Genomic DNA, 17,398 nt, shown 5'->3' with positions numbered 1-17,398 from the left:
TTTTCCTGGGTGTCAGTTGTCAGTTGCCCCATCTGGTTCAGAAGGGGTCCAATGTTGCCCCTGCTTTTCCTCCGGCTCCCCACATATCTGAAAAAGGACTTTTTATTGTCCTTGATGCTCGAAGCTAGCTGGAGTTCAGTTGCAGCTTTGGCTTTCCTGGTATGCTCCCTGCAGGACTGGACCAGTGCAGAATAATCCTCCTTGGAGGTGACTCCCATCCTTTGTAGGCCTTTCTTTTTAACCTCAGGAGACCTGCTAGGTCCCTGGAGAGCCAGGGGGGCTGCTGTGCCCTCTTGCTGCCTTTCCTCCGAGATGGAATAGACTTAGTTTGTGCATTGAGGATCGCTCCCTTGAGGAGCAACCACTCTTCTTGAACTCCCCTCTCCCTGTGGTCACAGTCCCTTAGGGCCTCACTGACAAGCCTCCTGAGCTTGTCAAAGTCGGCTTTCCTGAAGTCAAGGACTTGCGTGTTGCTGACTGACTTGCCAGCTTTTCGGCAGATGGTGAAGGTGATCAACTCAACTTGATGGTTGAGTTGTTTCCATTTATATTAAATGGAGAGTAACTGTAGCAAGTATAATGCATGTATAATGCTTACATATCTTGTTTGAAAAAAAATCTCAAATTTATTTTAAAATATAGTTTTATACAGTAGTTCTGGTAATTTCAGATGATAGCATAAACTGTACATCCCAGGCATAGATCAAATTAATGTAATGCTTTCAGCCATCATGTAGATGATTTGGAACTATATAGTAATTTATACCTTTTCTTTCTTTATAGCATAATTTACCCACAGAATAAAAAAGGAGAACCCGAATATAACCCATGTGGGAAGTATATGGTAAAGCTTCATATCAATGGTGTCCCTAGAAAGGTAAATAGCTTTTAGAAAGAACAGCATAATTGTTATGTAAACTTGAGACTTTGGAAGTTCACTCATTTCACTGTGGAGCTGTGGTTTTTATATCTTGGCAAGAATCTTGGATACATGTACTGGAAAACATACTTTACCTTGATAAATTTATTTTGGTTTTACAATGTGTGATAGACTGCTGGTGTCCAGTCATGCTATCGTGCAACCTTGTACTCTGAGTTAGATGCATTGAAGGCACTGGGATTCTCTTGTGAATAGATTACATATGCTGGAAAAATGGGCCATAAAAATGTGCTATGTTAATTGTGTATAGCACTTAGAGATGAATATCTGGATGAGGCAGAGATATTTGTGAACCCAGTAGACTACTACTGGAGTAAAAATTGCCCATATTGAAACAATTATTCTGTCTAATCTATTATAATAATAATAATAATAATAATAGGCTTATTCTGGCTGTGATTTTCTCAGCAGCCAATCACAATGCTTACTGAAACAACCCAATCAGGGTGCTCTGAACAAACAGCATAAGTGTGTTGTTGTAGATCCTGAGGCATTTCAAACAGATATGCAGACAAGTCAGAGTTAGAGTGAAGCCCCAGGGGGGAAAAAATGGTAAGGGGCAAGATTTTTTTTCTTTTTTGCCCCCCGGAGCCTGCTGGTCTATCTGCAGCCAGGGGGCGAGCTGCGGCACCTCTTGGGACCACCCAGCTGGGAGGTGGGTGCTGCCCAGGGGGGCACTTCCACCACAGAGGGAAGCACCAGGGTCCTCTGCAGCTCAGGTACTGCGCAACCTGCTGGCAGTTAGACTCCGGGAGGGGGGGCGGGGAAAAAAAGAACAAGCCCCTCACCACTTTTTCCTCGGCAGATCCTGCCTCTGCAAGTTGCCACCAGGTCACACAGCCCCTGAGCTGCAGTGGGGCCCGGTGTTTCCCTCTCTGGCGGTGGACCACCCGGGCAGGGTGCTAGCTGTGCAGGCGTAGCCCCAGCTCACGGGCAGCACCCACCAGATTCAGCAGTGCACGGAACGCTGGGAGCCCAGACGTGCTCAGGGAAGCTTGGCCTTGAAGGGCTTCCAGCACCCTGTGCACCATCCCTGCCACCTGAGACTGCCTGGGAACGATCTGGCTGCCCCAGGAGGGTGGCTGGGTATGCTGGCAGCCAGAGAAGGAGGCAGAGACGGTGCATGGGACACAGGAAGTCTGCCAAGTTTGAGCTTTCCTGAGCACACACGGACTTCCAGCTCCCCATGCCCCTTCCCCACCGCCTTCTCCAGATAGAGCCCTTGTACACGTGAGGAATATCTCTGTAGTTTGTTACATAGCAACCTAAAATGCATGGGATGTATTTTAGTTTGCTCCGTACAATCATTTAAATTGTAAAGTGCCACCAAACACATACACTGTTATGCAATGAAATCGTTAAAAAGGGCAATTAAACCACTAAAGGGGGCAGTTTCCTCGTGTACTAGGGCCCTCTTATTCTATGACTGTAAACAAGTGACAAGGTCAGACTTTTGACAAAATATGTATTTATATTCCTAAGCCTGTGTTTACACATGGACAGCTTTATGTAGCCTTTTCGAGGGTTTTGATTCCGTTAAAGTATTTGGTCATAGGATAACTACAAATCCTGCATTTAAAGAAATACTTTTGTAATAAAAATTTAATTGCAAATGTTTTGTAGGTTTCAGTTAGTTTAAAATAAGATGTTAGTGGTTCAAAACTAATTTGGATTTTCCAGTGAGAGAGGGAGAAAATTTAAAGTGCTAAGAATGAGAGTTGAAGGTCATGGGTGCAGTGTACCATGTGTCAGGTGACAGTCTTGAGCCACATGAGCCTCCTGCCACTCAGAGGGCAGGAATGAAAGATGTTGTTCGGCCAAGGATGTGGCCTATAGGATATTATGTAGGCACAAGCCCATGAAACTCCCAACTACCACAAGACAGTGTTCCCTAGTAGGAGACTGCAGTAGGTGAGATTGTCACCTACTATAGGATGACTGTCTGTTCCTGTGAGTATTGTTTTCCATTTTTCTGCATCCCTATCATAAAATTTATTAAACATTCAAACTATAGCCTTAGCCCAGAGGTGGTCCTCCCTTTGAATAAACTAATCATTTTTTCTGGTGCACTCCAAAGTTCACTTCGTAGAATCAGGGCTTCCTGAGAGCCAGTCAGGTGCTCTCCCTAGTATGCTACACTGCTGTTTCACGACTTGATTGTTTGGTTTTAACAGAGGAACAAAGGTCAGGTTTCTAGCAGTTTGACAGCAGATATGATGATAGAAGTTAGAAGTACAGCCTCCGAGTTAGAACTTCCTAGACCTTAAATACTGAGGGCTGCAAGTGAGAGGAACAGTGTAAAAAAAAAGCCTTGGTCAGATGCAGTTCGCTCTCCCTTTCTGCAACTGTGACACGGAGGAGACTGGGTCAGATGGACTTATGATCTGACCCAGTAAATGGCAATTCTTATGTTCTTATGAAGAGTTCTTATGTTTTAAGAGCAACTTAAAACTTTTGAATTATTAGCTGCAATATAATTTCTGGTTTGTTTTTTTTTTATTTTGCTTAGGTTATAATTGATGATCAGTTGCCTGTAGACCATAATGGAGAACTTCTTTGCTCTTATTCTAACAACAAAAATGAATTGTGGGTTTCTCTGATAGAAAAAGCTTACATGAAGGTTATGGGTGGATATGATTTTCCTGGATCAAATTCTGTGAGTATCCGGTTATTTTTGACAGGAGGTTAAAAAAAAAAAAAAAGTATAATCATGTGGATCATCTCCTAGCAAATAGTTTTCTTTGTAATAGTGAGGAACTTTGAGAATTGCATTTTGTGATTATGTGCACTAAAAAATTTGTTGCAGACCATGCAAATATTTAAGCTTGCAGTTAGCTATAGCCAGTGCAAATAGTGTTGTCCAACTGGGTGAACTGGATTTCTGTGATACTGCTCACCTGGTTACAGCTTATTCATTAATATTTGAGGTTTATGAAAAGTGTGCACATTTATTCTTCAGGTTCTTGTGTGTAGTATCTTCCATGAAGCCATACCTTTTGCCTTATAGCAGTGTCCCTTTTGGTCTCAGTGGGCGCATTTACACATTAATTTAATTTGCTTTGGGTAATACACATTAAGTTTGGTACCTCCATTGTTAGGTATTAGAAAAAAGTTCATTAGCCTATTTTAATGTGCATTAGCAAAAGCACATGGGTGTTTCTGTGGCACTTTTAATGTGCATTAAAATAGGCTAATGTACATAAAAGCACATGTATAGATGTGCCCAGTGTCATTTTTGCATATAAGACACATTAGGTGGATTGCACAGGTAGGGAATCAATGCACTAAGCATTTACTGTAACTGAATATATGGTGCAAAGTAACTATGTGAGTCTGTAAATTATTCCATCAAACAGCACAAATTTTTAGGGTCATGGAACCTGCGCTTCATATAGTTTTCTTTAATAACCGCATTATATAATGCTGTGTCTTAATTTGACATGCAGAACATTCTTACAAAGAGAACGAGGTCTGTTTTGCAGAACAGAGTAAACTGTCTGTATTTATGCGAAGAAATGCTTCCTGCCTGTTAACCTTTGACAGCATATTTTTAAGTTTATACTAAGGTTCTCACACTGGATGGTACCTTGAAAAACCAGAATTCACTGACTGTTCTAGTTGCTCAACTTTCTTAATCTCTTATTGATTATTAGGACAGTCTCAAATCTGGGCTTGTGTAAAGAATAAAGGTAGTGCAAGTTTGTTCAAGTTGGTACCATTGTATTGTAGTTCAGAGAACAGAGAAGCTCTCAGTGAGAGAGAACAGCATAAGTGTGTCCTCCTTTCCTGTCATTCTTCAAGATGCTATTTGAGGAAGCAGTTTGACTTGTAGGATTTGTTTTAATAAACATCATAATTATCAAAGGCAGCACATAACTCCATTTGATTTGTTGTTCTCCAGGGTTCTGTCTACCAGTATTGACTTTAGACAAGATGGGAATTGTATCCAAGTATTTCCAGACCTTGTTTTGGGGAAAAGTCAAAAAAACAGCTTAGTCTTTTTGTTTGCAAATAATGTCAGTGCTAATTAAATCAATATAGCTTTGTTTTGCAGGCCTCCTTCCCATTTATACCTCATATCTTGGGGACTGGTTAGAGCAAAAGCTAAATAATTTAAAATGCACATAAGCGCTAAACGGCTTATTTTGGGAACATGCATTCAGAGACAAAGCTGTGAACCAAATATGCCAGTGGATAATACTTGATTATCAAGTCACCCATTTTGAGATGATAAACTTTCTTGTATAAGATGCACTTCACATAAGAATTTCCAAACTGTATTAATGGAACATAATGCTCCATTAATTCATTTCCTGACATTTTTTTAGGAAGATACTGTAGTATCTTCTCTTTTAGGAAGATGCTGTGGGAGCCGTTGGCCTAATTCATTTGAAGAAAATAAGATGTATTCAGGCTGCAAAACGGTTCTGTTTGTACAGAAAGGTTCTTTATAAAATGATAACAGTTCTTTATAATATGCTGAGCAAATGTGTTTTCATTTCAGAATATTGATCTCCATGCACTGACAGGTTGGATACCTGAAAGAATTGCTATGCATTCAGACAACCAAGCTTTCAATAAAGATGGTACTTTCAGAATGCTTTATCAGAGGTAGGCATTTTGCTCTTTTCAATGATAGGAGTCTGTAACTGGGAATGTATGTTCTTGATTAAAAAAAAAAAAAAAAAAGTGTCTAAAATCACAATGGTCTGTGTCCTTGGCATCATGGTCACTTAGCACATGCCGCCTTAGAGTCCCTCTCTCCCCTTCCCTGTGGAATTCACTAGAGGAATAGTCAGCAGTGACTTTGGCAGTAGAATTTTATGTGATAAGGAGGATTTTCTGTTAGATGTAGATCAAGGTTTCCTGCTGTTAGTAGAACTGTAAAAATTAGCACTTCTCTTCTGTTAGCAGCTTCTGATTTGTTGTGGGGAACGGATGGGCACAGATTTGAAGTCGAGGGGAATGGAAGCCAGTATCTTCCCCCAAGCTAGGTACTGGAAATAATATAAGGAGAAGCAGGGTTTTCCAACTTCATGCATGGAGCTGACTTCATAATGGAAAGAAATGTAGGAAACTGTCTGTAATGATGCCACAGAAGTTCTTGATAATGGGAGATTAGTAGATCTGTGAGGGCTAGGGGGTGCTATGCTCCTCTTGGGACCATGATGCTAGTCTTCAAATCTGGTATATCTTTCTTTCATGATAATGGCATCTTGGGTATAGTTTTCAACTGTACATTCCTTCTAGTACCCCCAGACTTGTGTGATTTTTCTGACCAGTTTCTGTTCTGTATTATCAGTGTACTAGAAAAGCGATCTTAGCTTGGCTAAAGATCAGACCAGCAAGATTTGTATACACTTCCTTTTTTTTTTTTTTGTCAGTGCATTTTGCCACTCCTTTCTTCAGAGGATTTGTGATCTCCTTCCGTTTCCAGCAACTGTTGATGCAGTCTGAAAGTGTGGTTGTATCAAGTGTAGGTATAGATCAGTAGCACGGGTAGCAACAGTGAAGACACATCAGCACATGTTTCAGCATGAGCTGTACAGGATACTTGAGTTGCTAAACTGTGCTAACCATGTCATCACATTTTCTCACTTGTTACACATGCTAGGTAGATTAAAGATAGCATGGGTACCCCAACCTGTGCTGCAGTCATATCCCTGGATTGCATCCCACCTTCTTAAAGTGTTGGAGGCCATATTTACACTGACAGGCAAAAACCATGCGAGTGTGCAGATGGCCATCATGGGAATGTGGGAAACGTACCTCTTGCCAACATACCTTTCACCTCCAGTTTTTTAAACTTCTGCCCTCAAAATTGCTACTTTAGTTTGGCTGTTTGACATTCTCTGTATATCTCAAAAATAGAGAGGATTTATGTCATGAAGAATATCTTTAAAGAACAGCATAATCAGTATGAGGCTTCTCGAACACTGAGAAACAAAGTTGTCTTTTTGTTCTGCATCCTGCACTTTTTAAATACTAAAGAAGTGTCACTTGGACTTTCTTTTCTTGGGTTTTTTCAATAGCACCTACCTCAGACAAGAGTACTTGTATCCTGCATCTGTAAAGCAGTGTCTTGGTAACAGAAAAGATAGAAGCAGAGTTTAGTTTACAATAAGTGTAATGTTACTATATTCATTTTACATGTGCTAAATGCAACTAAATTCAGCAGTCTCTCTCTCTTTTGGCCAGATTTCATAAAGGAGATGTTCTTATCACAACAGCAACAGGAGTAATGTCTGAAGAGGAAGGGGAGAAGTGGGGTTTAGTTCCAACCCATGCATATGCTGTTTTGGATATAAGAGAATATAAGGTATCTAGTAAGACGATTTTGTTTAATAGGCTGCCTTTTGGATGGTTCTAAGCATAACTGTCCAGTGAGACAGTGGGATTTTGCTGAGACAGGATGCTTGATTTTTATCTCATTCAAAACTTTAGTGGGACAAAAACTAATGACATTCTATTTCTTAAGTCTTTAGCCAATCTCTTGCGTAAGAAGAATGTCCCAGTAAGATAAAGCAGGTGACTTTAAAAAAACTGTTCTTTTAGGGACATCGATTCCTCCAGCTGAAAAATCCCTGGAGTCACTTACGTTGGAAAGGAAGATACAGTGAAAATGATATGAAAAATTGGACACCTGACCTACAAAAATACCTAAACTTTGATCCCAGGACAGCTCAGAAGATTGACAATGGTAATGTGACTTACAGGGATGCTGTCATCTCAAATTCCACAAAATTCTGTTTGTTTCTTAGCTAGTGCTGGTTAGAATATTAAAATAAGTTATGACTGCAAGAGACTACAGAATTTTTTCCAGTGTTTGTTTTAGGCAGTTGAGAGCTTGGAGGGTGTGGTGAGTTTTTTTGCATTTCCTTGTTGGTTTTTTTTCTTGGCTGTTCACATAGCAAGGGGAGAGAGAGAAACTATAGCGAAAGAAGGAAATGAGATACTAAACCATCTAAATGACAAAGGGATGGAAGTATTTGATTATTTTAGCCCACTACAGAATTAACTAATCACTCTGTGCAGCCTACCTGAAATCTAGTCAATGATAGCTTTTGCTCTGTTTTTAACTGTGGCAGGAGCGATGTCAGGGTCGCTGTGCTCTCTCCTGTCACCTCCTTTATTGTGCCAAGCTTCGGACTTGCACCCTCCTATTCTCACCCGCCACAACTTTGATTGTATATGAGTTCTTTATAGGGAGGCTACCTTTCTTTTGCTTGGCTACAGTTCTCCTGCTTCGGGTGTTCTGTGTCCCCAAGCCTTGTGGGCTATGCGTGTATAACACTGTCTGGGCCTACACCGCTCTGGTGCTTGGGCCCTCCATGGCCCCATCTCTTACAGGGCCCTTCTCTGCAATGCGGCCCTCTCACGGGCTGGGGTCCTCACCCTACCGTGAGTCCCCTATGAGGCCTCCTCCATCCCCTTATAGCCTCACCCAAACCACCGGTGTAATCAATAGCAAATACTAACAACATCCTAAACACAAGCCTCTTCGCTATAATGTAAACATAAGCCACCTGGCTATAACAATGCTCAGGCCTGCTGGGTTTTCTCTCCTACCGCGGTGACCAATGCTGCTCTGGCCTTCAGGTTTTTCCTCCCTTCTGGCAAGGAGCTCCTTCCTCCTTAGCTGCTGGTTGGGGGCCTTGCCTCTGGCCTCCTGCCTGTGCTTTATATAGGGGCCAGGCCCTGCCCCTTTCTTCAGCTGGCTAGGCAGGTGTAAGCCATTAGCTCCCTTTGGTTGCCTCAGCAACTGGCACCTGAAGGGTTATCCCAGCACTTCTAGTAGCAGGCACCCTAGTGCCCTGCTACACTAACCTTGTATATTTGCTGGCCTTAGCATTTAATACATATTGAGAGGAAATATTGTTCACTAGTACACAGATGGGTCTTATGTACTTAATCAGATTTTTCCCTAGTATTCATGGTTAGGTATCCATATATGACATATAAGCAACAGGTTTTCATTTCCTTTCCATGAAGAGGTTTGAGGCTTGCAAGTTTGCTTTCAGTATTTTCTCCTTTATGCTATGCTTTAACAAATCCTTGGTTGCAGGCTGTTGCTGCCTGGAGAACTAGAAGTGGTCAGGATTTTTCTTTGACATGCCAATAGTAGTACTACGTAATTCCCTAGACAAATAGTTTTGAGCAATGCCAGGTGCTGTCTTGGAGCACACCTTCCGTAGGGAGATAGTGTGTTTTGTGCCTGGGAAATCAGCAGGGGTCTTGCTTGTGATGGAGCAGAATTGTTGCCAGTACCTGAATGTCCCAGTCACTGTTCAGCTTTAGAAACAATACAGCTTTTCTTCTGTATCCTCATTTGCATCCCCTTCTGTTCAGCTTTGTCTATCATGTCTTTTTTAGCAAAAAGGTAGACACACCGGCTCTGAATACCATGGTACCAAGTATATATAGCTGGTATATGGTATAATGAGCCAGGTAGAAAAAGCATTGACTTTTTTGCAGAATACCACTATTCTGGCTGTCTGGCTTTGATTTTTCAGGAAACATAGCAAATTGATCAGTTACTGGTGAATTATTGCCTGACAGTCCATCAGCTTAAATCTGTAGGCTCTGAAGCTGAGTTAATTTAAAGGGCGTAATTTTTTTCTGATTGGATTTGTATCTAACCAGTCTCACCAGCAAATGTGCATAGTCATCTTCTTCAGTATTAGGATCTTGTGTGGGTACTGTTAGCATATAGAGAATTTAAGGTCATTTTGTTTCTATTTCTGTCAACGATGGATGCAGTTGGGTGATGTGGGAGAACCTACTAATTGCGCATGAATATTATAATAAAGCAAATGCCGGTGTACTAAAGAGAAGCCAAATGGATGTTGAGTGAATAGAATGTCAGGGAGAGGTTTCAAATATTGCCATGCTGATGGACTTTCCTATTGGGTGGGGGGGAATTGTGTTCTGGATAAGTGGCAGTCCCTTCTAATTAGGGCGACCAGATTATGGTTAAGGAAATCTGGGACAGAGTAAGGGAATCTGAGACAGGGGGCGCCACTGCATACGCATGCACACACCCTGACCCCATGGCTCCTAGGAGCCCTGAGGGCAGACTGGGACAACACAGAGGCCAGGGATGGGCAGAAGCTGGACCCGGCAGGGAGTAGTCCCTCCTCCCTCACCACGTATAGCCCAGGCCTCAACAGCGGCCATCTTGGCTCCCTGTGCAGGTTCCCTAGCCCTGGCTTACCCCACCCCAGACCTGAGGAGCAGTGCCCAGCCCAGCCTGCCCCCACCCACCTTCCAGTCTCTGCTTAGGAGGAGCTGGGCCAGGCACTGTGGGTGGCAGCAGCCTCTGCCTCTGTTTCCAGCAGCCAAATCCCAGGACTTCTGCTGCAGTTTACACAAACTAGCCCAGCAGCACATGAGTGACATGTCCTGGATTTCTAGTTCTAATGGACTTTTGGTTGAATAGGTAGAAAATGGGGAACTGGAATGGTCAAACAGAGGGAAACCAATAGCGGAGGGCAGCTCAGAAGTCATTAATATACTCATTTCTTCAGAGGTGATGGGGATTCTCATGCTTCAGCTCAGTGCTCCAGAATGGACAATATCTTAATGGCCAAGGAAAACCAGCAGCCTTGCTGATAGGCACATACAGTAACCATGTGGCTAGGTCTTAGTACTGCTCCAGTTTACCATTCAAGCCTCTTCTGGAGGTTACTTTGACAAGAGGGAAAACATCTATATTAAGACTTGCAAGGAATTTAGGTTTTATACAGATCCCACAGTCTTTGGAATGAGGGTCATGCAAGATGAATAAAACCAAGGTATTATTTTAAAACAAACAGTGAAAAATGTTTTCTTTATAGGGATATTCTGGATTGCCTGGGAGGATCTCTGCCAGTATTATGATGTTATTTATTTGAGTTGGAACCCAAGTCTTTTTAAAGAATCCACATGTATTCACAGGTTGGTCCACAGAAACTTTTGATGTTAAACTCCCAACATTTGAATGAGTTTGGTTTTTAGTGCATGTTACACTGATGCTTAAAACAATAATGTTGATGTGATGCTTCCCTCCTTTCTGTACTCCTCTCAGTCCCTGGGATGTGAGCATTAGATATAGTCAGGTTCTGAACGGAAAGGCAGAATGACCCCATTTAACAGCTATAGTCTGGATTATGTTTGAAAATCCTGTGCCCCTCCTCTGACCTCAGAGGAGGTACTCTGTTTAGAGATGTTGCAGGGTTAATCATAACCCTTGTGAGGGCACATGAATAGTAGAATTTTTACCTATAGGGACATAGGGAGCAAGAAAAAATCAAGCTCTACTGTGGCACCCCTACTGAACACGGCAGGGAAGCCCACAGTTGACCCTTGTGAAAAGGCAGCGCTCCTTAATAATTATGTCACATCAGTTTTCCTGAAATCAGGTGGGAACTGGTCACCAAGTCAGGGGCGCAGGGAATACAGCAATGACAGCAGTCCTCATAAAATCAGTCCAAAACAGGTGATGACACTGTTAGATCATTTGGATGTTTTCAAGTCTCCTGGTCCAGCGACCTTCACCCAAGAGTGCTGAAAGAGCTTGCCAAGCTCATAGCTGTGCCTCTGGCGAGGTTGTTCGAGGAGACGTGGAACTCAGGAGTTTGTCCCCCACTACTGGAAAAAGGCGAACGTGATTCCCATCTTTAAGAAGGAAAAGAGGGATGACCCTGCCAACTATAGACCGGTCAGTCTGACTTCGGTCCTGGGGAAGGTCTTTGAAAAAACTGTCAAGGAGGCCATCAACCACAAGCTCGCATCTGGTAGGGTACTGAAAAGCAACCAGCATGGCTTTGTAGAGGGGAGGTCATGCCTAACAAACCAGGTGTCCCTTTATGACTAACACCTGGACATGGGACAGGAGGTGGACGTCATCTACCTAGATTTCAGCAAGGTCTTTGATACTGTTTCCCATTAAATCATCTCAGTTAAATTGGAGAGTTCTGGCCTAGACCAGGCTACACTGAGGTGGGTTGGGAAGTGGCTCAGCGGCTGATCCCAATGAGTTGTAATTGATGGGGTGGCCTCATCCTGAAAGGCCATCTCTGGTGGTGTACCCCAGGGGTCAGTGCTCAGGCCCGTTCTCTTTAACATCTTTATTAATGACCTGGATGAGGGAGTAAAAATTGCAATTAAGTTTGCGGATGATACCAAGCTGTGGGGTAAGCGTACATCGGAGGACAGGTCAAGGATTCAGGAAGACCTTGGCAGGCTGGTTCTATGGACTGAACAAAACCATGTAAGGTTCAACAGAGACGAATGCCGGGTCCTTCATTTGGGTAGGAAGAACCCTCACCATATCTATACGATGGGTGGTGGTCCACTGGCTGGCACTGCATCTGAAAGAGACTGAGGAGTGACAATCGACCAGAAGATGAATATGAGCCACCAGTGTGATGAAGTCGCGAACAGAACAAATAGAAGTCTGGCGTGCATCAGCAGATGTGTTGCCAACAGATCCAAAAAGGTGCTTTTCCCCCTCTATTCAGCGTTGGTGAGGCCACAGCTGGAGTACTGGGTCCAATTCTAGGCACCACATTTCAAGAAGGATGTAGACAAGCTCAAAAAGGTGCAGAGAAGAGCCACTCGCATGATCAAGGATCTGGGGGACAGGCCCTATGAGGAGAGACTTTGGGATCTGGATTTGTTCAGCCTGAGCAAAAGAAGGCTGAGAGGTGACTTGATAGCCGCCTACAAATATGTCAAGGGAGACACCAGGACCTAGGTGAACAACTTTTCAGCAAAGTGCTCCCCACTCCCCTGGGAAGATGCCGATGCATTCCTTTTAAATCCCTTTGCTGGCTCCCTGGCATGGTCTTGTCACATTCAGGCTTCTTGTCTCCCTCCTGAAAACTGTAACTTTTTTCCTATTTCTCTGAGCTGGTCTTGCCTTGTGTCATCTTCCCCATGTTGCCAGTCAGTGAGAGTTCACCACCCTTGTTTGCCTGTCTGCCAGCTTACCAGAGACTCTTCACTCCCTTCCTTTGTACACACACTAGGCTTCAGGAACTCATCTGCAAAAGTTGCTGCCTTCTCCAACTTTAAACCAGCTTGAAATAGTCCAGTTCTGCCACACTGCCTACAGGAAGACCAATTAATGTGTATATTAAGTGGGGAAAGAAAAGACAAAAATTGTTTCTGGTTTCCCAGAGCCCCCGTCTGAACCTAGGTTGTCAGAGACTGCTTCTTGCCTCCTTGGAAAATACATCATGCACATGGCTGCTTACAAACAAATATGTAACAGGAATAATTGGGACCTGCTAATTAATGCAACATTAACAGTTTTGAATAAGAATTAAAGAAACCATCATAGACAACAAAGGCCTATGTCTCTGTCTCTTCTGTTTGTTAGGCTGTTTAAAGGAGTTTCAGTTCTTTCTGTTTTTCTTCCACCTGTAACATCCTCTTTTAAGCAAAGCATGATGGTTTGAAACGATGATCCAGGCTGCTGCAACTAGTTGGAACAACTAGTGAATGTTTTATGAAATGTTCTGAATAAAAAAGTGAAGTGACCATTTTTTTCCCCCAAACTAGCTATTGTATAATAGCTGGGTTACAGATTCTGGAACAGTGGTTTTAAGCCTGTAGTCCATGGACCTCTGAGGGTATGCAGACTCTGAGGGGTCCGCAAAAGATGACTGATCAATCAAAAGCACGTGAATACCCACACTTAAAATTCAAAGGGATCCACACCTCCATTCAGAATGTTGTAGGGGTCCACAAATGGAAAAAAAAAAAGATGAAAACCGCTGCTCTAGAAGACACAGGTTCCCTTCTGAATGTCAGTACTGACATCCTACGTGGCAATTATTTGCCACCTTCTGTGTGTGTCCAAAAGTGGGTTTTATCTTGTCCTTTGTGTTGTCTGTGCTCTTATCTGCTAAGCCAAACCACTGCTCTCTTCCTGATATAGCTTTACTGATGGCTTTGCTGCATCAAATACCAACCAGGGAAGGCATTTATTACATAGCCCTACTTTTGCAGCTAGTACCACAACTACAGCAATTATCCATTGCAGTTTGCTCAGTTTATCTTATAGGATTTGCAGGTAGGTTTAGAAATATGAATTAGCATCTTTATTAATCAAATTATTGGTATTTATTAGCACTTGGGATGCAAAGCAAGGTCCAGTGAAAGATGCCTACAGCCTGGCTAATAATCCGCAATACAAACTGGAGGTACAGTGTCCACAAGGTGGAGCTGCAGTCTGGATCCTGCTTAGCAGACACATTACAGACAAGGTATTAAGATCTATTCTGACTAAACCAATACTGGGGTTTCTTTCCTGTATTGTTTGTTGTAATTGAGCATGTGCATAGAGCTGGATACAAGGCTGTCTACTTCTCTGCATTGTAATAAATGTTACTTTTGTGTTTTCTTCAAGTGTAGAGAACTAAAAAAGTGACTTATCTGCATTGAATACATAAATGTATATAGTGTAACTCTCTCGTTTGGTCCAGATATAGGATATGAGTAATATTGTGTTAAAATATATGCTGTTTGTCTAGTTTTATTCACAGTTCAAAAACTTTTGGTCGACATGTTAGACTCTAGCGGACTGATGGGTTCTCAGTGAAGTTAACTGAAACTTTTTTAGTCTTTAGTGGGAGCAGTCTTGGTGCTACCTTAAGCACCTTGGTGGATACAAATCCCAGATCAAGCCATGTGCTAAAACAAATGCAGTAATGCAAATTTTCGTTTTTTCAGTGCCTTCATAGCAGTCTGGATCAGTGTGCAACTCACCATAATCATCTCTTTATAGGATGACTTCGCTCACAACCGAGAGTTCATCACCCTGGTGGTGTACAAAACTGATGGGAAAAAAGTTTACTACCCAGGTATGGGTACAACAGCTGCCAAGAAAAGTATGCTTGCGATTTAATTAAGATGGAAAAGAAATCATGTTCAGAGTCATTCGTGGGAGGGGGAGGGGTTTCCAATTTTGACATAGTGACTTTGCTTTTGACCAACATGCAAAGTCTCTGGGATGGATGTCTGTGCCATTGTTTTGTCTTTTCCTAGAATAGCTCAGACTTGCTGACCATTCTGATTTTCAGAAGACTTGCCCTGTTCCCAGAAGCTGCTGAGCTTAAGAAGAGCCTTTCTTCCTTTCAGTGTCCAAAACTCCCCATCAGGAGTTAACCGTGCTTGATTTTTATGGTAATACTGCACTGTCATTGGAACCAGGCACAGGAGGAGACGGGCACGCACTCATTTATAGAAGGGCTTTGCTAAGCATTTTACATAGGACCCACACAGGAGGGGAAAGGTTCAAATTCTGGCCAAAAAGCATTAAGCTGCCTAAATCCCCTTCTGAATCTGGGGCTTTAATTGTCAGTCATGTTCTCATGTGTAGATTGCTCTTGCCAATTACACTGGCCCATTGAGAGGTTTTTGTTTTGTGGCAACTGTCAGAAAGGGCAGATCCCATCATGTTCAGTGAACCATGCCAAGAAGCTGCTTTAGATTCCAGGCTGTTTCTGCAGTGAAGGTCCTTTGGGATCTAGGCAGATCGTCATCTGTATTTCCAAAGAGAGAGTTTCATTATAAGTATTTTGTTCTTTCTTGGTACATCAGTCGTGTCTCTGACGACTAGTATTAGCAGTAGCACTTATGTGACCTTTTGACTAAAAAGTGACCTCCCAAGTGGGTAAAGTCAGTCTTGGTACAGTAGAGGGATTATTTCATCTGTGCCTGAAAGATCTTCTACAAGGGGTTTCTACCCACAGGTAGATCTTTTAACTTGAACATAATATCTGCCTAGGTCTTGTTTTATCCTATGTCCTAATTTATTTTTTGCTTCTTTTAACCCCTCTCACAGATGCAGATTGTCTTAAAGTATTGCAACAGATTTGTAGAGCTGCAATATTATTTTTTCCACATCTGTTCAGATGAAACCAGGGCAATGCAATTTAAATGTTTGGCACAGAGACCAGGATTTCCCAAGCCTAAGCTTCAGTTTGTTACCCTCCCTCCTCTACACCCCCACCCACCTCCAGGCATTTAAGAGAGACCTAGTCCATGAAAAAAAAAATAAAGCCTTCTCCTATGCCTACTTAAAGCCAGCAGCTAGATCCTCTAGATTTTAGTGGAGCAGAAATAAGCCTGAAGAAAAACCAAGGTGCCAATAAGAGTCTGAGCTTTCCTGACATGTTCTTAAGCGCTGTCAGTGTATGTCAGTGTATGTTAAATAAATTGCATAGTGATGCAGTCATTCAGATGGATCTCTTATACAGGTAGTCACTGGAATCCCGTCCATAACTGTAGAGCTGTCAGTCTGTGCTAAAAGCGAATGCATTATTTGAGGGGGAACAATACAAAAAGGAGAAAACAATGTTGTAAAACTTCATTTTTAGAAGCATCCATAATAGGTTTGTTTTTGGTTCTTTTTAAAGCCTACATCCTAGACATGGATTCCTGGACTGCCTTTGCCACGCCCTAAAGGGCATGTCTGTAAGAGAATTCTCTTAGGAAGGACTTTCTCCTTAAATATTTTTTTTTAATGGGCCTACATAAAATCTCTATAGGAGCCCATTAAAATAGAGGTGTCGTACCTGATGACTCCCTTTGAATTCATTGGAACTTGGATTGGACCCTTGATGCAGGATTGAAGTTGTATTTCTCAGCACACCCTGGGAAAAGTCATTCTTGATTCACCAAGAAGGTACAATATTGTGCCCAGTTTCCTGAAAGCTAATTAGGCTTTCACTGAAAAGACTCCAAAACACATTCAAAAGAAAGCTAAAGATGCTGTTGTGTTTAAAATAGTGTGCCTGGATAATTGTAGTGTAGTCTGGTTGTTGTCTGTTTGGTGTCGGTAATCTAACTGCTCAGCAGAAAGTACACTGGTGCAAAATGGCTGATGATTGTCAACAACCCTGGGGGTTTTTGGTGATGTGGTAATATGGACTTTTTCCACCCCCAGCTGACCCATCTCCATATATTGATGGGATTCGGATAAACAGCCCCCACTATCTAACAAAGATAAAGCTGACCTCTCCAGGATCCCACACATTTACCTTGGTGGTGTCACAGTATGAGAAACAGAACACAATCCACTATACTCTCAGGGTATGTATTAAAGACAGCATGCAAACATATTATAATAAATTTACATTCACTGTAAAAACATATGGGGGAGACTGCATGACTGGCAGGGCTTTGTAAAATATCTGTTCCTTGAAATAATTATTTGAAGCTGTTTTATAGCAAGTATTTTTGGATAAATGTATTTATTTTGGGGAAGGTGTGAATGATAGACTTGAAGCACTGGAAGAACGCAGACATTATGTAGGTAAGGGCTTTCTGGTTCTGTTTCTGTAGGACAACATAATGTCACTGAGTTTAGTTGCATAATATTTCAGTCCATGGCCTTCCTGTATCACAGTTTTATGGGATTTTCTGAAGTAGTATCCACTAGGGACTAGGTTGAAAAGGTAAAAGTAT

General features: G+C 42.2%; 1 protein-coding gene across 3 annotated transcripts in view; it reads left to right on the top strand.

Moving 5' to 3' along the window:
* The window catches only part of CAPN7 (calpain 7), a 46,931-nt gene that overhangs the window by 22,939 nt on the left and 6,594 nt on the right, over positions 1-17,398 (top strand). For 2 of the 3 annotated variants that reach the window (XM_025192541.1, XM_025192542.1), the window contains 9 exons: positions 784-877; positions 3,450-3,596; positions 5,445-5,551; positions 7,139-7,259; positions 7,496-7,640; positions 10,777-10,876; positions 14,058-14,193; positions 14,715-14,817; positions 16,878-17,023. In XM_025192541.1, the coding sequence (XP_025048326.1) occupies positions 784-877; positions 3,450-3,596; positions 5,445-5,551; positions 7,139-7,259; positions 7,496-7,640; positions 10,777-10,876; positions 14,058-14,193; positions 14,715-14,817; positions 16,878-17,023 (1,099 nt within the window). The remainder of the gene's footprint in view (positions 1-783; positions 878-3,449; positions 3,597-5,444; positions 5,552-7,138; positions 7,260-7,495; positions 7,641-10,776; positions 10,877-14,057; positions 14,194-14,714; positions 14,818-16,877; positions 17,024-17,398) is intronic. The other variant, XM_006036281.3, reaches the window with a different exon arrangement.

This window comes from Alligator sinensis, unplaced genomic scaffold, assembly GCF_000455745.1.
Source record: "Alligator sinensis unplaced genomic scaffold, ASM45574v1 scaffold1159_1, whole genome shotgun sequence".
Lineage (NCBI taxonomy): Eukaryota > Metazoa > Chordata > Crocodylia > Alligatoridae > Alligator > Alligator sinensis.
The sequence above is the reverse complement of the archived record's forward strand: the minus strand, read 5'-3'. Positions and strand labels throughout refer to the sequence as shown.